Genomic DNA, 21,729 nt, shown 5'->3' with positions numbered 1-21,729 from the left:
ATTTGGATTGAATAGAGTACAACCCCAACAGGGGAACTGTATCTTTACCTTTGGACTGTATGGAGTTCTTAAGGGGCCTGGACAGAAGGAAATGCTGGCAGGACACTGCAGGTGGCCAGCAGGGGGTGCTAAAGGGCAAGTACACCCTTTTATAGTAGGATGAACTCTGTTTACTTAAAGCTTAGCAATATAACACTTTTTGCTTACACAATATTGTATCACTTCAAACAAATCTTAAATAACATAGTATTAAATACACATTACTATAAATCATTCTAAGAGAAAGTAGTAGGTCTTAAGCCATTTGGGGAAGGAAATTCAGTTTCGTTTTTAGGCTGGAAATATAGGGGAATACCACCTACAAATCAATGACACTAGGTAAATCAAAAGTCAGGGAAAATGCCTTTAACATTAAGAGTAAGGGAATCTGGCAAGTCCACAGATCTTGAAAAAATATGGGTAGGACTATGGGATAAGCTTTTAGGGAGAGAAGTGTTTCAGGTGATGGCAGGGGACACTGAGGGAATGGAAAGCTTTCAAAAAGTAATTATTGGGTGCACCATACTGAAAGCAACACAATAGCACTAGCCCAAGGGTTCTCACACTTCATTGCACTGCAACCCCCTTCTGACAACATAAATCACTACATTACCCCGGGGGGGGGGGGAGAGGATAAAGCCAGAATCCCACCATCCCGGGCAACGGGGCTGAAGTCATAGCCCAAGGCTTCAGTCCCAGACAGGGAGGCATGTAATCTGAGCCCTGCCACCCAGGACTGGAACCCTCAGGCTTCAGCTTCATCCCCAGGCGGTGGGGCTTGGGCTTTGTCCCTGGGCTGAGCAAGTCTAATGCCAGCCCTGGTGACCCCATTAAAACAGGGTCGCGACCAACTTTGGGGTCTTGACCCACAGTTTGACGGCTGCTGCACTAGACGATGAAAACATGAGCAAGGAGGTCAATAAAGTATTAACAGAACAGAAGGCCAAATGAAAGGAAGAATTTGGACTACAGGAGATAAGAACTTTAAAAGAATAAAATGGAGTTTCTTTTTAAAGGAGTGTGATGGACAGTATTCTGCTGTCAGCTACACCATTGCAACTTGATAGCCTTATGAAAGGCAAAGTTGATCTCAGCAATATATATTTAAGATACAGCTTATTTACTTGAATTCATGGTCCTGTAACAGTAGGCCACAGGTGCCTTTCTGCTGCATGAGTGCAAAGGGGAGCAAAATAGGACAGAAAGGTAATTACGTATGCTAAAGAGAAGCTGTGCCTCTGGATCATGCTAATTTCAACTACAGACACTGCAAATTTTGTTGGTTTTTTTGGGGGGGTGAGGCAGGGTGGGGGGGAATAGGGATGTTCTGGGAGGAGAAGAGAATGGAACTAAAAAAAAAATGACCATTGAGTAATGTGTACTTCAGTGTAGATCAGAGATTCTGCAATAGATATCTGCATTGAAGTTACTTTTGATACAACAAAGGTTTCAGCCCTACAAACATTTAACAAGATCTCTGTGGGATGTTTATTAATTAGCCACACTCTCGCTATGTAGCATGTGCCTCTATCATCCAGCCCCTAGGAGACTGCATACACAAAAAGCCAAACACTTACCCTGCCAGCCCACATCCTGTAGGCCTCAAAGATAATGAACAACTGTTTGAAAAAGCCTATTACAATGTTCTTGAAACCTGTTCCACTTCTCATCTTCATTTCTGTGCTTTGAAACCACATTTGAATTACTTGCTTTTGGTTAGCAAGATTGTTAGCATCTAGTATTTTTCTGGCAATTCAAATGTCCTAAAAACAGTACAACTAGACTTTTTCCGCTTTCTCTGTATTAACCATGATTTTGCTTTAAGATTGAACTCTTTACCTTAGGAACATTTTTAGCTGCTTGAATTAATAAAATCATAGTCTGCAGGCATTTTTTTCTATTGTTGGACCTGAACTTCAATTGTGCATATATAATAGCTATTTAGACTTATATGCATGCATAAGTGTTCAATGTGTGCATATATATTTAGAGTGAATGTTTGGATCATAGTAGGGACCCTAATGCATGCGCAAAATAAACTCTGGATAAAACCCTGACCTAAACCGCTCAATACATTGCATGTTTTGCTTTAACAACTATGTATAATGGGAAAATACAAGCCCTGATTCAGCAAACACTAAAGCAAGTAATTAAAGTTAAGTGTGTTCTTAAATGCTTGGCTGAATTTGGGCAGTGACCACCAAAGTATTTCCCACAACATTATCTTTAAATTCCTAGTGATGATGATGATCTTTTGAAAATGTATACACAATCCTCTTTTGACTACCAGCAATGCATAGCTTCTTTTTGTCTTTTTTTCAGGTAGTGTTTAGGTTAGATAAGAAAAGAAGAAACTTGTTCGCTGAAATCATAGCCCCATCATATAATTTATAATTTGTCTTGTTCTCCCTAGTCTATTCATTGTGGAGTCAAAATCTTAACATCACTCATAGCTTACTTTTCTATTTAATTGAAAAGTATGACTTGCTCTACTTGAATCATTGAATACTTTGTCCTTTAATTTTTCAGCCATATACAACTTTAAAGGTGCAGGAGAATCACAGTTACCCCTGCATATTGGTGATGTGGTCCATATATTGGAGTCCTGTGAAGGTAAGTCACTTGCATTCAAAATATAGTGTCTCTTTTTAATTACTTGCATTGAAAACTTACATTTATATCACATTTCCTCATGTGCTTTCCGTCATCAACCAGTATTACATTAACATATTCCTGGGAAAACAGGGCTAATTATTTCATTAATAACAGGTTTCAGAGTAGCAGCCGTGTTAGTTTGTATCCGTAAAAAGAACAGGAGTACTTGTGGCACCTTAGAGACTAACAAATTTATTAATTTCATTAATGAATACTTTTCAAGTTTCAGAATTAAACTAAGCTGTTTCCTATCTGCTTATTTCAGTTGACCATTCAACTTGCAATAAAGCATCAATCACTTTCATTGGCCAGTTGTCTTTATTTTATTGATTTCAATAAATAGGATGTACTAATGCAAGTCACCTGAAACCTACCACATGATTATGAAGCCAGTTTATCACCTGTGTGTTTGGGAAAAGCCTGGTTAACATGAAAGGATTTATGTTAGTTTCAACTTCAGGTTTTTCATCTAATTAGTGGTAAAGGAAAGGGGGTATTCAACTTATTTTCCCTTCCCCTACTTCCCTTCAACCTGTGAGTATACTGATGAGAGCTACACAGATGTTAAGATGGTCATAGAAATTGTCTTACATCTAGATCTACCTGTTCTACCAAGAAGCACATAATGTACTACAACTACAAAAACAACATTTAATATTGTAAGAGTTTCAAAACCAGGATAGGTCCTGCTGTACTTGGTTAGTCTAAATTTGCTTTCTTTGGGTCAGAGTATATTCATCCTTGGACATCTGTTGTCAGAAATGTTAAAGTGCATGTGGTTTTCATGCAAAACATTAAGGATGAAGGAATCCAGGTGGATAAAGAGTTGAGGTGGTTGTCAGCCCCTCTTAGGTGCACTGTGCTTATCTGATGGAAGAATTGAGTTTTGAAGATAATACATGGGTTGTATGTGTGTGAGGTTTATTATGTTTTAAAATTCCCCCTTAACACAAAGAACTTTAATACATAATATTTCACTCTTCTTGTATGTCAGAGCTGCCTTACAAGAAACACTTTTTAGAAATCAAAACATCTCACTCCATTTACCTCAAGTGCCAAACAATGATTATTAGCATGCATTAAATAATGCTGGCCAAAATTTAAAACTAGTTGCACATCATTAACATTGAATGAGTTGCTCCAAATTATTGGTGTATGTGGACAAAGGGTAGAAGTAAGACAGAACTAAGATGGGAAGATGCAAAAAGGAATAACATAAGACTGGAAAAAGAAGAACAGGAGTACTTTGTGGCACCTTAGAGACTAACAAATTTATTAGAGCATAAGCTTTCGTGGACTACAGTGGACTGTAGTCCACAAAAGCTTATGCTCTAATAAATTTGTTAGTCTCTAAGGTACCACAAGTACTCCTGTTCTTCTTTTTGCGGATACAGACTAACACGGCTGCTACTCTGAAATAAGACTGGAACTTGATGCAAACTGGAAATTGCAGGTGTGTGTGTGTGCCCAATGCACCTGAGTTGAAGATTTTTGCCAGTAGTACCACTAGGTGGCATATGTACCCCAGCTCTCCTTGTCTGCCATCTCCTCTCAGTGAAAGTTGGAGTTCTCTGTGGCTGTTTGCTTTGGTTAGCCAGTGTATTCTGAAAATGTTTGCATGTATAGAACAAAAAAGCAGAGGGACTTTTGTCTAGAAGTTCATCTGATGAAAGAGGAATGTGTCCTGCATTGAAACCAGATCCCAAACATGAGGTGACAGATTCTAAATCCATGAGAAATGTTCCTCCAGCCACCAGCAACTCAAAGCACAAGTCAGGTGAAAAATAATGCTTTTCATCTTCGCCACTGGCCTTCTTGAAGCTTTCTGATGCTGACAAGTGCTCAAAATCTTAATCTTCTCAGAAGAAACCTTCCAGTAAGTCCTCCAATACTGGTTTGAGGTATCATAAATGTGAGGGCCAGATCAGATGATAAACATTCACATAAAAAAGAATCTGACACATCAGAAAAGGGCAGACAAATAAACAAAAAAACAAAATAGACAAGTTTTTAAAGTGCTTGTACACAAATGCTAGAAGTCTAAATAATAAGATGAGTGAACTAGAGTGCCTTGTGATAAAGGAGGATATTGATATAAAAGGCATCACAGAAACCTGGTGGACTGAGAACAATCAATGGGACACAATCATTCCGGAGTACAAAATATATCGGAAGAACAGAACAGGTTGTGTGTGTGTGTGGGGGGGGGGGGAGGGAATGGCACTATATGTAAAAGAAAATGTAGACTCAAATGAAGTAAAAATCTTAAGTGAATCCACATGTTTCATAGAATCTCTATGGATAGAAATTTCATGCTCTAATAAGAATATAACATTAGGGATCTATTATCGACCACCTGACCAGGACAGTGATCGTGATGATGAAATGCTAAGGGAAATTAGAGAGGCTATCAAAATTAAGAACTCAATAATAGTGGGGGATTTCAATTATCCCCATATTGACTGGGAACATTTCACTTCAGGACGAAATGCAGAGATAAAATTTCTCGATACTTTAAATGACTGCTTCATGGAGCAGCTGGTATGGGAACCTCTAGATTTAGTCCTGAGTGGAGCGCAGGAGCTGGTCCAAAAGGTAACTATAACAGGACCGCTTGGAAATAGTGACCATAATACAATAGCATTCAACATCCCTGTGATGGGAAGAACAACTCAAGAGCCCAACACTGTGGCATTTAATTTCAAAAGGGGGAACTATGCAAAAATGAGGTGGTTAGTTAAACAGAAGTTAAAAGGTACAGTGACTAAAGTGAAATTCCTGCAAGCTGCATGGGTGCTTTTTAAAGACACCATAATAGAAGCCCAACTTCAATGTATACCCCAAATTAAGAAACACGGTAAAAGAACTAAAAAAGAGCCACTGTGGCTTAACAACCATGTAAAAGAAGCAGTGAGAGATAAAAAGACTTCCTTTAAAAAGTGGAAATCAAATCCTAGTGAGGCAAATAGAAAGGAGCATAAACACTGCCAAATTAAGTGCAAGAATGTAATAAGAAAGCCAAAGAGGAGTTTGAAGAACGGGTAGCCAAAAACTCCAAAGGTAATACCAAAATGTTTTTTAAGTACATCAGAAGCAGGAAGCCTGCTAAACAACCAGTGGGGCCCCTTGATGATCGAGATACAAAAGGAGCGCTTAAAGACGATAAAGGCATTGCGGAGAAACTAAATGGATTCTTTGCTTCAGTCTTCACGGCTGAGGATGTTAGGGAGATTCCCAAACCTGAGCCGGCTTTTGTAGGTGACAAATCTGAGGAACTGTCACAGATTGAAGTGTCACTAGAGGAGGTTTTGGAATTAATTGATAAACTTAACATTAACAAGTCACCGGTACCAGATGGCATTCACCCAAGAGTTCTGAAAGAACTCAAATGTGAAGTTGCAGAACTATTAACTAAGGTTTGTAACCTGTCCTTTAAATCTGCTTCTGTACCCAATGACAGGAAGTTAGCTAATGTAACGCCAATATTTTAAAAGGGCTCTAGAGGTGATCCTGGCAATTACAGACCGGTAAGTCTAACATTGGTACCGGGCAAATTAGTCGAAACAATAGTTGAGAATAAAATTGTTAGACACATAGAAAAACATAAACTGTTGAGCAATAGTCAACATGGTTTCTGTAAAGGGAAATCATGTCTTACTAATCTATTAGAGTTCTTTGAAGGGGTCAACAAACGTGGACAAGGGGGATCCAGTGGACATAGTGTACTTAGATTTCGAGAAAGCCTTTGACAAGGTCCCTCACCAAAGGCTCTTATGTAAATTAAGCTGTCATGGGATAAAAGGGAAGGTCCTTTCATGGATTGAGAACTGGTTAAAAGACCGGGAACAAAGGGTAGGAATTAATGGTAAATTCTCAGAATGGAGAGGGGTAACTAGTGGTGTTCCCCAAGGGTCAGTCCTCGGACCAATCCTATTCAACTTATTCATAAATGATCTGGAGAAAGGGGTAAACAGTGAGGTGGCAAAGTTTGAAGATGATAATAAACTGCTCAAGATTGTTAAGACCAAAGCAGACTGTGAAGAACTTCAAAAAGATCTCACAAAACTAAGTGATTGGGCAACAAAATGGCAAATGAAATTTAATGTGGATAAATGTAAAGTAATGTACATTGGAAAAAATAACCCCAACTCTCACCCTCCAGTATCCAGATTTCTGAAAAAACTAGTCCATGTCTATATTGTCTAGTATCTGACCAGGTACCATCATGGGATCTTAACCTAGTCTTTAAAGGCTAATGGACTCTTTAAAACCCCTAGTAACATCACCATTGTATTTCTGGAGGCAATAACTTCTGCAAGAAGAGTGTCTCAGCTACGAGTTCTGCTAACTAACTGTCTTTAATTTTTTCCCCCTATGAATGAGGACAAGGTTCCTTTCAGATGACACCCTAAGTTCATTGAAAATGTGGTGTCATCTTTTCATCAGAACCAATCTATTCGTTTTCCAGTGTTTCCCCCAAAAACCTCATTCTTTCAAATGAAGAAAGACTTCATACCTTGGAAGTTTACAAAACTTTGCTGTTCCACCTTGATCGCACTGTTGTTCAGTGTGATCCCAGGCTCTTTATAGCCCATGCAGAGAGAGTCAAAGGACCAATCAGTGATAGCTCAACATATCTCACTGGATCTCTGACAGTATCAAACTTGATTACAATCTTGCAAAAATCTCTTCACCACCAAAAACCTCCCCCCAACTCATGCCCCCAGGGCTCAGTCCACTTCCTCTGTATTGTTGACCGATGTTCTGATAACAGATATCTGTAAAGCAGCAACGTGGTCATTTGTACATAACTTAGGCTCTCGAACAGCCGAGCTTCAGCAAGTCAGCATTGCAGTCTCGGTTCAGATAATTCAAAATCCTACTATCTGTAAGGAAACTGCTACAGAGTCACCAGCAGCAGAATGTATATGTCACTTGAAGGAGAGAAATGGGTTAGTTGCCTACAGTAACTGTTCTCAGATGTGTGTGCTCATACATTCCACAACCCTCCCACCTGCCCCACTACTTTTAGACAATAACTTCACTAGAGGGAGATGGAACTGAAGTGGTGGACATGCCCATTTTATGACTTAAGCTCAATGTATGAGGAGAGTGAGGGTGCACATTCCACCTAATAGTACTGCTGGCAAGAGTCTGACTTAAGTGCTTTGGGGGCATGCAAATGCAGTGAAATTATACATGTGCACAACACACCATTAAGAACAACAGTTACTGTAGGTAAGTGTTTGTTTTTTCTCCCCTCATTTCTTCATCATGCAGCTTGTAAGAGACTGGTTCCCACCCAAAACCACAGCTGTGGTGGTTACACTTGCATATATACTGTGAAGGAAGAGAAGTATTAGACAGGTGTTTTATAGTGCAAAGATTTAATAAACAAAACTGCTCCAGAACATCTCGCGACAATGAATTACAACATGGCTTGTGCAAAAGTGAACTCTTTGTGGCTCTACTACTCAATTCCCAATCTATCCTGATTATAGCAGGTAACACTGGGTCTAGTTCTGCTCTCATTGAAACTAGTGGGAGTTGTAAATACACAAGGTCCACAGGACCAAGCTACTAATTAATCCATGATGACAGGTTTCTACCCCTTTTCCTAAAGCTGGCCTTAAATAGGAACTGGAAAACATTGCTACTGTAGTTCAGTGGTGTTTAATTTTTTTCTTTTCCTTGTTTAAAATGCCATCTTAGGACACAGAAAATACAATTGAGAGGGGAAGTCTTTATTGTTCTGCACATTTGTTAGGCTGCTGTTCAGTTATGTAAGTTATTACCAGATGCCATAAATGTGAACACTGCTTCACAAACCCATGAAGCACAAGGTTGCAGCCTCTACGGGCTGGAGTATAATGCAGACAAAACACAAATGAAATATGCTGAGGAATGAAAATGACATCAGACAGTGCTGGAGAGGAGATCAATCTTGGAACGCTAAAATAAACAGGTGGATTTTAATGAGGAATTTGAAGGAAATTGGTGGAGCCATGGAGGAAGATGAAGGTATCTTGAAGTATGGCATGAAAACAAGGGGGAGGCAAAGGGAATGCATGATGAGCAGCTAGAGCACAAATATTTTCACTAGTAGAATGGAGGGTGGCTCTTTAAAAAAGCACAGAAGTACTGACCCACAACCCCCCTAGAACCTGCAAAGTTTAACTATAGAGCTGATGGGAAATTGGAGAGAGTGTGAACCTGATAGTTATTGCACTAACCTGGGATGTGTGAGACCCACGTTCAAGTCACTGGTGCAAGTCTGGTAGGGTAGGAACTACAGCCTGCATCTTCCACATCCCAGGTGAATGCCCTAAACTCTGGTAATCCTGGGGCTGGCGGTCTCTATTTTGTACAAAAAAATTCTAGGGTCTCAGTTTTCTCCCAGTGCAGAACAGGAAGCTTCTTACAATGAAAATTTTTCTCAGGATGGGAAAAAAACATTTTATGCACAGCTCAACTTGATTGTCCTTTCCCTGCCTGCTTAATTTGAACCAGACACTGTAACCGTGGGTGGTAGTTAAATTGATTTCTTTGTTTTTTCTCGTTTGAAATGAAAAACCAAACACATTCCAAAAATGTTTTAACAAACCAATTTGACATCCCCTTCCCCCACCCCAGTACACTTTTTTCAGCTGAAACTATTTGCTCTATTAGGCCCAAATTAACAAATAGTTTTGGTGCACCAAAAATATATATTTTGCAGCAAATTTACTAATCGGCCAAAAAAAAAAAAACCCAACACTAGCTCTAATGGTAGATCCACAAGCCTGTTCCAGTCTATGCCTTCCTACATGCCTCCTTGGAATGGATATATATGAAGCTATCCAAGCCCAACTCATTCCAATGGGCAGAGCTGAACTCTTCTCTGGTTGTACAGGGCAACAGGGTCTTGGGAAAGGATGTTGGTGTATGCACTACTAGTGTTTGGTAGGTCTTGATTTGAGGGGAGAAACGTCATTCCTTCCCATCTAAAAAAGAGATCTCATGGCTCTAAAATGGAGTTGAGCAAGGGATGGTGATGGGCCCATTGGGCAAGAAATGCATCCCTCAGAAGTGACTGGGGATGTGACAGGTTTGCCAGAGCCAGTGGAGCATTCCCCCAAAGCAAGCTCCTTTTAACTTTACAGCAGTCAATTGATGTCCTACTCAAGGTGGCCACTTGGGCTTTAAATTCTACTATGTAAAACAAAATTTTCAAAAAGTGCGGTCAGAATTAGGGCCCTGACCTGGCTGGACTTCTGGGTTAAGATGGGAGATCTTTCCTTTTGTTGCCACTTCACCCAGAACTGCTCCTGGAGGAAGTAGCCAGTCCTTCTTACCTTGCCTGCCTTGCCAAGATTTACTTCTGCCCACTCCCAGCCCTTCTAGCTGCTGAAGAACAGCTTTGCATTGTTTCCACTAGCCATTGATCCTGGATGGCCTCTCTAGGCAGACTTTGGAGGTCTAAACTTGCTTCTCTTTTTCCCCAAAAGGGCATCAAAATGCTGGAGCATCAGACGTCTGGTAGGCCCTGTCTCAGGGGAAGTGGAGGTAGCCTCCTAAATATCAGTGAGAATCAGGCCTCCTGCAGGAGATGCTTCCCTCAGCCTCCTCTCATTAGTTAAGACTAGAATGGACCCTTTCCACAATTTGTTTTGTGTGTGTGTGTGGGGGGGGAGGCGTGTTTTTGAAAAATCCTCAGACACATCTGTTTTCTCACCCCCCATGTCCTTTCAATTAACCCTCTGCAGAGAGGTAGAAGGTTCCTTTGGGCTGTGCCAACCTCTTTTAATATTGTGGTGACTGGGAGATGATAAGGAATTAATTTACTTGAGGTTTCCCCTCCCCCTTTCCTGGCTTCTATTTGAGTGTACAGCAAGGCTTTTTAAAAAAACACAAACACGTATCTTTTTTACAGTGATTTGCCTCATGTATAGTTTAGTCTAGAGTATGTTAATATTCTGTCTTGCATTCTGTCTGCTGTACAAGGCCCATTAGCAGAACCCGGGAAGCAGTGCAGTGCTATTATGCTGAATAACAAAATAAAACAAAATTTCACAAAGGGTTGTTGTCATCTGTCTGAATAAAATTTAAAATACTCAGCCCTTGACTTGCTGTGAAATTTGTGGTCTTCTCAAAACAGTTGCTCAATGAGGGAAGTGGAATCTTTCATATTGTGTAAGTGAGGAAGTTAGTCTTATTCCAGATATTTTGAAAGGTATGTCCTACTGCAAATTGTAGCTGATAAGCATAAAAAAAGCGTGTGTGTGTGTGTGTGTGTGTGGGAACAGATTTGTTTACTCTTTTATGTACATGCATCTGTAATGCAGACTTTGCCCAAATCGCATATACAAAAAAGCTCATGTAGAATCTGCATATGATGGTGTGCAGTCATGGCGACTGTGTGCACCAGTGATGAATGATGCATGAAATGGGGTTTTTGTGCACACTGTTGTAAATGGGCATGTAGATTATGGACAACTACTTTACTCAGTTTTAGATTTAGGGTGGGATATTCATAACTGCTCAGTGTGGGTTTAATTCTGTTTCTGTTGCACTCAGTGGTAAAATGCTCATTGTGTACTATCAGACCAGAGTTACACTGGCACTGAGCACTTATGAAAATCCTCTTTTGAACCTTTGTTTTAAAAACTGCAACTAAATTGAGCATTAGAATATTGCTGCTTCTAATTTTTTTTATTTAGTAGCTTAGTTACAAGAGTAGGAGTGCTGCTGTTCACAACAAGAGTGCTTTATATGGAGATTGGCAAACCTTTCTGTAGTGGAGCATGTGAACTAGCAGCTAATGTGCAGTGGCCCTGATGTCTTCCGTGCTAGAAGCCAATTAGCACCCTTTTGTGACCCCTACTTGTTATGTTCACAGGGTTGTAGGTTAATACATCTTAATGCAATTCAAAACAAGAAATGAAGTACTTGTGGGGAATTTCCATAGTGAAACCAATTTCTATTACATCTTAAGAAAAGAGGGCCAGGGTAATCATTTTGGCTTCATATCCTGGCTATTCACAGCTCTGTGAAATAGTTAACACAGACAATTAGTAACCAACTGTGGCCTGCTGTCTGATGTACATAATAACCAGATAGAATCCCATGCAAATTAGAGGGGATTCATATGAGCGTATGGGCCTGTTTGTGTCAATCAGATAGCAGGATTGGGGCATATTTGGACAAAGCAGCTTTGAAAGCTCAGTGGGCCCAGTTTCTCTGCCAGATATACCATGACCTGTAGTATGCTTTTTGTTGAGGGTGGTGGTATAGATCTCTTTTGTTTGTTGTATACGTTCCAAATTGTATTACAGCATAACATTTAAGTTTCAAACTACTTGCAAAGTCCCATCCCAACTTTATTTTGGTATAAATGGGGCAAGCCCTTTTTTATTACAAGTGCAAGATGAAATTCTGCTTTTTTTGATGAAAAGAGAAGGAGTCTCATGCTGACGAATTGAGTAAAACCTCCATGATGGTCCTGCATTTCTCAAAGCTCTCACTTTAGCTCTATGTATTTGAATCTTCCTCTCAACTATCAGGCCTCGGTAGACTTTTTTAAGCAATGAGCGCACAGAGGACTTGCTTTTTGTACTTTGTTGGGAGTGATTGAATGTTTGAGAGCTATGTGATTAATAGTGGGTTTAGAATGTTACTATACCTTGTATTGCCTCAATACCTATCTCTATTGATTTCTGCTGTATTGCTTGTGTAGTACGTTCTATCATCCTGTTTTGCTTATTTCGTTCAGCTGCATATCAGAAGTCTTCAGGGTTAGTTCTTCTTGCAAAAACTACAAAATGTTGATGTTTAACAGTGGGTGGGGCATACTTGTTTCTGTCAGTATCCAGTAACCAGATATTCATAGGTCACATCTTCGTCTCAGTAATGACAAAGGTGAAGCAAATCAAGTCTTGGGAATTGTGGTGACCTAAATTACCTGGTATACTGGGAACATACTAGACTAGACCCACAAGTCTGAAAACTTAATGGGTTGTTTTAAAACTAATTTGTTAGATGAGAGCAGAACGTCTCTATGTACATAATGCAAGCTGCTTTGAGTAAATGCCGATTAAAATGGTTACAAATAGCATTGCTGTAGGCATCAATTAAAGTAAAAGTTTAATAGAGCAGAAATGGGTGAAGAAGGGATCAACAAGAAGAAAGATAGCAGAGAAGAACAGAACAGAACCAGCAATCAAGAGAAACGATGCCAGTAGAAAGTAAGCTTAAGGAGAAGTAGGGAGAAGGCATTAAAAACATTCAGGCATTCACAAAAAATGGTATGAAGGGGAAAAATCTGACTAGCTGAATTTATTTTGTCTGCAACACTAGAGAAGCAGACTTGGAATGGAGGTAGAAGTGAATGCATGTTGGTTTGACACCTTTTGGTTTAATTGTTCTAGCTTGCGTTTGATATATTTAGTACTTCATAGCTTTGTGTTGAGTTCAGAGTTGTGGTTTTCTATTATATATGCCTACATGTAAAGCCACTCCTGAGAAAAGAACAGCTTTTATTCTTCTTGCTCAAAAGAAGCTAAAACTCCCTACAACTTTTTTTGAATGTCGTCTTTTGCAGATTTTTTCCTTGGGTCATAATTTTCAGTGCTTACATGAAGGGACCATGGGTGGAAATGGTATCATCAATTAAAGACTAAGATACCACAAAGGGATCAGATTTGAAAGTTTTATGTTTAGTTCCTACATACGGGGTAAATGGGCCTTGATATGCTACACTTGGTTATTTACAATAACCAGGAATAAATGGGTTGGGAGTACAGGATGTGTCCTATCCCAGAGTGACCAAATATTGATCCAAATTCATACAAGGGGAGTTACTCTAATGGGTGCTTTCTGCCCCACACTTTGGTTTTGTCTAAACACAAGAAATGGAGGGCCTTACATTTTTAGATGTACTATATTTAATCTTGAACGTGCTTTGCTGTTACTTTCCATGCTTTATTATGTTATACGCAATGATGATGATAAACATCATATGAATTTATTTTTGTGCAATTTATGCAAGTATTCCGATGTACTGAGTTCTGTTCTCTTCTCGATTTTTCAGATTGGTACAAAGGATACCTAGTAAGACACAAAGGGTTCGAGGTAAGGCTGTACTTTACATTCTTGTAAGATTTTATGCTAAAAATAAACAACTTCACTTCTTTGTGTTAGTTTATTTCAGAGCTGTCAAAGAATCAAATCCTGATTAAATTAAATTAAATTTAAAAATTAATGGAGATATCCTGTCTCCTAGAACTGGAAGGGACCTTGAAAGGTCATTGAGTCCAGCCCCCTGCCTTCACTAGCAGGACCAAGTACTGATTTTGCCCCAGATCCTTAAGTGGCCCCCTCAAGGATTGAACTCACAACCCTGAGTTTAGCAGACCAATGCTCAAACTACTGAGCTATCCCTCCCCCCGATCAGTTAGCCCAACCACCTCATTCTGTTTTAGTTCGGTGGGACTCTACATGGTGGGTAAGGTGAAAAGGATTTGACCTGAAATTTGTTCTTAAATATGAAGAGAAGAGAGGATTGTGTAAAACAAATCAAAGAGAAAAGAACGGCTGTGCCTCCAGGTCAAGAGCGCTGATGAAGATGTGACCTGAAATACTTGTTTAAAGTTAATTTATTGCGAAATTGTAAAATATTGTAAGTGCTTCAGCATTTGTTCCAAACATTCCTAAGCCCAGATTCAATATAAATTCCCATCAAGCTTCAAGTTATTGGCTAGGAATGACAGCACAAGTCTTAAACTGTAATTGTTTTGGTGTCTTGCGCATGTTTGTCAACATGGATGTTTCAGAGTTAGAATCTGAGTTCCTCAGTTAGCTTGTAGTTACTGTGTTAACTTCAACTTTCATTGTGTTATGAATTTAAACATAACACGTTTCAGTTATGACTTCCTGCAAGGTTAACTTGTCATTTGATATACTCAAGAACCTGAGTTCAGTAAAAAATACCTAGAGGTTTACTTGATTTGTATTGAATTTGTCACAGAGACCGAAAAGTTTATTTGGGGGTTTGAGTGGAGGATAACACAGATTTTTTTTTTAAATAAGTCCACTATTCGGATAAATCACCATGCAGACTACTAGGGAGCAGTAGTCAATATCGCAAAAGAGATGAAATATTTGTAAATGTGATCAGCACTACCTGCAGGTGTATGAAAGTCTCAGAACAGAGCTATCGCAGAAAATGAATATATCCGAGAAGTAGGACATTCCTAGTGTCAGTAAAGTGATGTTTGGGTCATTTAATATAAATGCCTAACCAAAATCCATGGAGGACCTTCTTAACAGGGTCTAATTCTTGTCCTGTTTTCACTGCTTTGAGTAACCTGATCATTATGTTCTTAACAAGTTTCAAAACTACAGTCCCTAGGAGGGGCATGTTTCAGTCACTGGAAACTAATTATGCTGTTAATACTTTCTGTGGATCCAGGTGCACACTAAAATGGCAAAAGCTATTATAAAGGAAATCCATAATCTTGTTAGTCTGGGGAAAGGGGACAAAAATCCTATATAGCCACTCACAGGAGGATGCTTGAGGATCAGGGGATACTTTTAAAAAGTGCAGAAGACAACTTAGCCCACCTGCCCCTGAACAGATTGATCCATGAACATAAGATTCAGCATTGAGCTTGCAGTTTCAGTCAATAAGCCATCTTGATTGGGTGTTACTATGAAGTAAGTGTTCAGTCTATCATCTGTTGCTCTCCTTCATTTACTAGTTAAGTTTTTTAGTATTTGCCTTTGCGGCCGAATGCACCCACTTTTGGTCTAAATCTCACTTCATGTATCCTGAGTCTGCAGCTGGTTTAGCACACTTTCTTGTGACTTCTGGTCAAGGTAGTCTGTGGGCAGTAATTTTAGCTATTCTCAGGCAGGGGGAGCCATCAGCTACAATAAGATCAAACTTGAGCAGCATATATCTCTACCCTTTTTCTTCAAATTTGCTGAGAACATTTTGCCCTGTGTTCAGATTAGAATATGTGAATGACGTAAACATTACTGCTACTTGGCTCCGCCAAAACTGGAACAGATTTGCATCTTTGTTACCAGCTATTTACTTACTGCTCTGTGATGTGTTTACATGGACATAATTACAACTTTAATGTTCTTAGATTAAGCAAGGAACTGTTATCCAACAGGCATCTTGTAAATTGTTTTACAAATACCTAAAGAAAGAATCTTAAACTGAGAAATGAATTACTCAGTTGGCAGGTGAGATCCAGGTTAAAGGTATTGTATAAAACTTACCAGACTCCTATAGGTTTGATTTTCTTTTATTAAAGTGCCGGTGGTGTCATGTTTTAAGCAAGTGAGTATCATAGACTCATAGACTCTAAGGTACATCTGCATTGTAATCATCTAATCTGACCTTCTGCACATAGCAGGCCACAGAACCTCACCCCCTCACTCCTGTAATAGACCCCTAACCTCTGGCTGAGTCACTTGAAGTCCTGTATCAGTTATGGTATCAGTGCAAATGATGTTTTCTTTATAAATATGTAGAATCTATTTGTGTTCCATCTGAGCACTAAAAATAACAATGCTAATAGTAGATATGTAGGCCACCTGACTCCCCTGCTGCCAATAATACATTGCAGGTATTATGGAGGGCCCTCCAATGCTCAGGTACTGTATCAAGAACAGGAGGTGAGGCCTGCTGGTGCAGTAGCAGCACCTCAGCAGAATCTTCATGAAGAGAATAGGTTGCTGTCTGCATGTGTGTTGTCTAGATCAAGGTGAGGAAGCAGAGTCACTCCTCTTTCTCCCCATCCCCTCACCCCCCTTGACATTTGAGCTGCTCCCTTTTTGAAAAGTTTCAGAGTAGCAGCCGTGTTAGTCTGTATCCGCAAAAAGAAGAACAGGAGGACTTGTGGCACCTTAGAGACTAACAAATTTATTAGAGCATAAGCTTTCGTGGACTACAGCCCACTTCTTCGGATGCATATAGAATGGAACATATATTGAGGAGATATATATACACACAGACAGAGAGCATAAACAGGTGGGAGTTGTCTTACCACCTCTGAGAGGCCAATTAATTAAGAGAAAACAAACTTTTGAAGTGATAATCAAGCTAGCTCAGTACAGACAGTTAGATAACAAGTGTGAGAATACTTACAAGGGGAGATAGATTCAATGTTTGTAATGGCTCAGCCATTCCCAGTCTTTATTCAAACCGGAGTTGATTGTGTCTAGTTTGCATATCAATTCTAGCTCAGCAGTTTCTCCCTTTTTGAAGCTTCTCCTGCCTCAGGAGTTGCTGTTGAAATTGGTCCTTCATGCTGATAATGACTTAACAGACTAAAGTGAACCTGAAAATCTTGCTTTTAAAATATAGACCAGAACTAGCCACTTACTCATCCTTACCCTTTTTGAAATTCGGGTCAGTGAAAATTTTCATCCAGATGCACTTGAACTATTTGCCTAAAATATTCTGAATTGGGCCAATAATGTTTCTTAAACAATTTGCAAGGTTTTTTTACTCTCTCCATTCTTTGAACTCTCTTGTGTTGAGCGTTATACCCCAAAAGAATTGTATATGGCTGTCTTTCTATCAAATGTTGTACAACTAATTCACCAAAATGTGCATATTAAAATGAATATTCATTAAATTGGGGGGATATTGAACAGTATATTACACACTGCCACAGACTTGCTATCTGATGGGAGGGGGCCATTTATCATAAGACATATATGTATAGAGGTGCCTAACTGAGCTTGCATGAGCTTAATGCTAGCACTTCCTAATATTTGAAACTGAGATCTCAATTTCTTTAATGTAGATTTTTGTATATAACCTACTTTGTAAATTCAGAAACCTGCAAAGTTAAGTGCGCTGGAGACTCCTCTACATAGTATTATGAGACCTTCCCAAAGAAACAAAAGGGCCAAGAAACACTGATGAATGTATTCATCCTCCACCACCTTCAAAAAAGAGGTGAACTGTCAGGATGTACGCTGCAGAAGAGGCAGCAGATGAGATTCCGTTACTCAATATGTGTAGTACGACAATCAGGAGGGTAACAACTTCCGTTTCCAGCTTGAGCCAATCACTGGGCAAGAGAGCTGTGATATAGAAAGCCAGCACATCATCTTTGACTGACACATCAAATCTAGCCAAATATGTTCCAGAGGTTTAAAATTTAGTAAATCTCCAAGTTGAAATCTAGAGCGAGAGCCATTTGAAATTAAAGGGTGTTCCCAGGAAAGTCTGAAAGGCTTAATTTCTGGAACATATTAGGCTACCTTTGATGTGTCAGTCACAGATGATGTGCTGGCTCTAATCCCTTCAAGTCCAAAGAAATCCTAGCTCTGTTACCATATCTAGGCATATCAGCAGCTTTGCTTGCTAACGTGAGGGAGATTTCTTCCTCGAAAGACCAGACTGAGAGAGTCAAAGGTTCCTTGAGGATAACATGCAAGAACTCAGTTGCCGCAGTGCCAGTATGTATCAGATGAACTAACCTTGCCTACTCAGCAGTTGTCTGCAGAGATCTATTGACGATAAGAAAATCAAATCTGTTTTTTGAGAAAAATCCCTTGCTAGAGCATGTGCCTGGCACCTTGCTAGACATTACTGAAATCTCAGTTGTTTGTGGGCACATCTGGTTGTGGATGTAGAAGGCATATGGTCAGTTTAAATGGCTTCCTTTATCCATAAAGTGTAAGGAAGGGACGCTCTTTCAGTTTCATTCAAGAAACCCTGCAGATTCCTCACAGCCTTAGCCCCATACTATGAGCTTAACGTTTTATAGGGTGGTAGGGACAGGCTATTTGTCACAAAAGCCATTTATTGGGCAGAGGTGATTGGGTCCACTAAGTCATCGTCTTCCCTTCAGACTGTTGCTCCTTCACTTCAATGGAAGTGTCGATATATACTCTACCATTTCTGTCGTCTGTTTCCCTCAGACCACTAACGTTGCTGATTTTGTCCAGATATGTTTATAGATACATTTTAAATACTGAAAGGATCATTGTGATCATCTAGTTTGATTGCTTGTATAACGTGAGCTACAGGACTTGCCTGAACTAGAGCATATTTTATAGAATTAATCCAATCTTGATGTTCGTATCAACATCCTTCCGGAATTGAGGACTTTCGATCTGAACACGTGATTCCACTAGCAGTTGCACCAATGCCAAATACAGAGATAATATAGCCTTCCTGCTCCTACTTGGGATGTCTGTGTTCATACATCCAAGGATCGCATTAGCTCTCTTGTGGCCACAGCATCGTACTGGGAGCTTGTGTTGAGCTGATTATCCATCATGAGAGCCAAGTCTTTTTCAAAGTCAGTGTGTCCTAGGATAAAGTCTTGTAAGGATGGCCTATTTTCTTTGTTCCTAGGGTCTGACTTTTTACATTTGTTGGTCTTAAAATGCATGTTGCCGGAGCCCTGCTTACCAAGTGATTCAGATTACTCTGTGTCAGTGACTCTTCATTATTTACCACTCCCCCAATCTTTGTCACCTGCAAGCTTTATCAATAATTTGCTTTTTTTTCCAGGTCACTGATGGAAAGGTTAAATAGTGTAGGACCAAGAAGCAATCCCTTCAGGATCCCTCCCCAAAACATACCAGCTTGATAATGATTCCCCTTTTAAGAAAGGCTATGCTGGGTAAGACCAATGGTCAATCTAGCCCAGTATCCAGTCTCTCACAGGGGCCAGTGCCAGATCCTGCAGAGGAAATGAACAGAAGAGTGGAATTTTGAGTGATCCATCTCTTGACATCCAGTCCCAACTTCCAGTAGCTGGAAGTTTAGGGACATCTGGAGTATGGTATTGTGTCCCTGACCACCTTGGTTTACAATTAGAAAAATTAACATGACACATGGAATGGATTGAACACTGGCTAACTGACCTATCTCGAAGTATATCATTCTAGTTGAATCAAAATCTTGTACAGTACCAAGTCAATTGATTTTCATAAATCTAAGTATTCACTTCAGCACCATTACTTTTATCAACCAAACTTGTGATCTCTTAAAAATATCCAGTTGTAACCAAACAATATTTATCAAAGTTCCTATAAATAATGACTTGTTTACTTCTCAGAAGCCTTGTGAGTGTCTTGGGCAGGAGGGGTGACTACAGATACTTAGTGTTTTGCAGTAGGAAGCCTTTGGGGCACAGTAAAAATTGCAAACAACTGCCTAAGGAGCAGCAGAATTGACGTATAAAGGGGAAATGTCCATTTATAGTACATCACCATTATGTGTGTACTTAAGGGGTCTATTTTATCTTATTGTTGCAAAAAGAGAGAGGTGGCAACAAAAGTACCACCAGCTATGTGTTTGAAGTATAAATAACTTTGGACCAAAACCCAGGGTTTGGTTGCCTCATTGGAGGACTTCAAGGCACATTTATGGTCTGCTTTCTATGGTTAATAAACAGGGAAAATCACTATGGTAATGGCATGGTGTAGTGTTTTGGAATAACTTGAATTTATTGTTTTAAGAAACACTGGAGTAGAATGACAAATGTGTGTTGTTTTTGGTTTTGTTTCCAATAGGGAATATTTCCTAAATCTTTTATCCACATCAAAGAAGTTACCGTTGAAAAGAAAAGGTATTTCATTGTCACTGTTGCATTTGGTTAACTGACATTATTGAATTTTAGACTGCTTCTATCTAAAATGAAAGTAGATATCTACTTGGTACATGACTCTTCAGTTTATACTGGGCTTTTATTAATTGGGAAGTGGGAATGGAATAACTGAATTGTGAACACACTTGCAAACTCATTAAAAAGGAATAAAACTATCTGATTAGTTTTAACTATACAAGCTAAGGAGACAGAGAACGTAGGTATTAATTGTCATTTTATCTTACTAATGGATGGATCATCACTGTCTAAGAACTATGTTCTAGGACATTAAGTGAGAAATACTTCACTGTTGGTTTGTTAGGTTTTAGTCGTGTTAATTTGTCACTTTTTCCCCTCTCCTTAGAAATACAGAGAACATAGTACCTGCTGAAATTCCATTGGTGCAAGAAGTTACCACTACATTATGGGAATGGGGCAGCATTTGGAAACAACTCTATGTGGTGAGGGGAAGTTTTTGCCATGTTAGCTTTTCCAAATTAGATGGAAGATTGGCGAGAAAAATGCTTGGTATCCAGGGATGCTATATTATGCATGTTAAATAGGCTTATTTATATGTATCAAACTGTCATTGTAACTGCCTTTGTTTTATTTCTGGAATACAAGGTGGGATTTGAGAGAAGATTTAATTAAGAAGTGATCTCTTCATCTGAGTTTTTGGGTCAATACATTGTTCTCCAGTAGTATTAAAATAAAAGACATGGCTTGCAATTGTTGCTTAGAAGTAGTTGAACTTCATGCTATTAGATAATTAGTCTCCTATGTCTGGCTCATTTTGCATAATATATTTGGCCTGTGAAGTACGTGTGCTTCAAGGAGGAGGAGGCAAGAAGATCAGGAAACGTTCAATAAACTTTTTTCGTCTGAAAATGGGAAATTGTCAAAACTGACACTTGTTTGTTGGGAAGGTTTCTCTGGGCCAGGATAGAGCTTTTGCAGACATGGGGAGGATGAGATGGGGAGAGACCAGAATAGCCAATTTTTTAGGACACTCATGTTCGATTTGTGAGACCTCGATTCAAGACCTTCTTCCAAATATCCTCCAAAAAGGCAGTCAGTCTCCACCTTGTCAACAATTCATTCTTGTTATGCCTCTTTGTTATATTGAAGAGCCCTTTTTTATCATTCAGTGTTTTTCCCTCTGCCCCAGTGATGGTACTTGGACTTCTGCAGGAGACTTGATTAATCTCCTTTTTGGTAAACTAAACAGATTAAATTGCTCAGAGTAGGGCATTGTCTGCAGTCTTTGAATAGTTTTTGTGGTTCTTCTTTGCACCTTCTCCAGTTTTGCACTTTAAAATTAAGGTGAACACCAGAACTGTATGCAGTATTTTGATATTGGTCTAACCAGTGCAGTATACAGATGTAATATCACCTCTCTTATTCCAGTTTTCTAGCTGGGGCGTTCTTC

General features: G+C 39.4%; 1 protein-coding gene across 1 annotated transcript in view; it reads left to right on the top strand.

Annotated features, from left to right (window-relative positions):
- Window positions 1-21,729, top strand: part of DOCK2 (dedicator of cytokinesis 2) — a 492,812-nt gene that overhangs the window by 29,265 nt on the left and 441,818 nt on the right. The window contains exons 2-5 of the mRNA XM_042850773.2: window positions 2,569-2,652; window positions 13,763-13,803; window positions 20,227-20,282; window positions 20,665-20,761. Coding sequence (XP_042706707.1) covers window positions 2,569-2,652; window positions 13,763-13,803; window positions 20,227-20,282; window positions 20,665-20,761 — 278 coding nt within the window. The remainder of the gene's footprint in view (window positions 1-2,568; window positions 2,653-13,762; window positions 13,804-20,226; window positions 20,283-20,664; window positions 20,762-21,729) is intronic.

Source organism: Chrysemys picta, chromosome 8 (assembly GCF_011386835.1).
Source record: "Chrysemys picta bellii isolate R12L10 chromosome 8, ASM1138683v2, whole genome shotgun sequence".
Lineage (NCBI taxonomy): Eukaryota > Metazoa > Chordata > Testudines > Emydidae > Chrysemys > Chrysemys picta.
The sequence above is the reverse complement of the archived record's forward strand: the minus strand, read 5'-3'. Positions and strand labels throughout refer to the sequence as shown.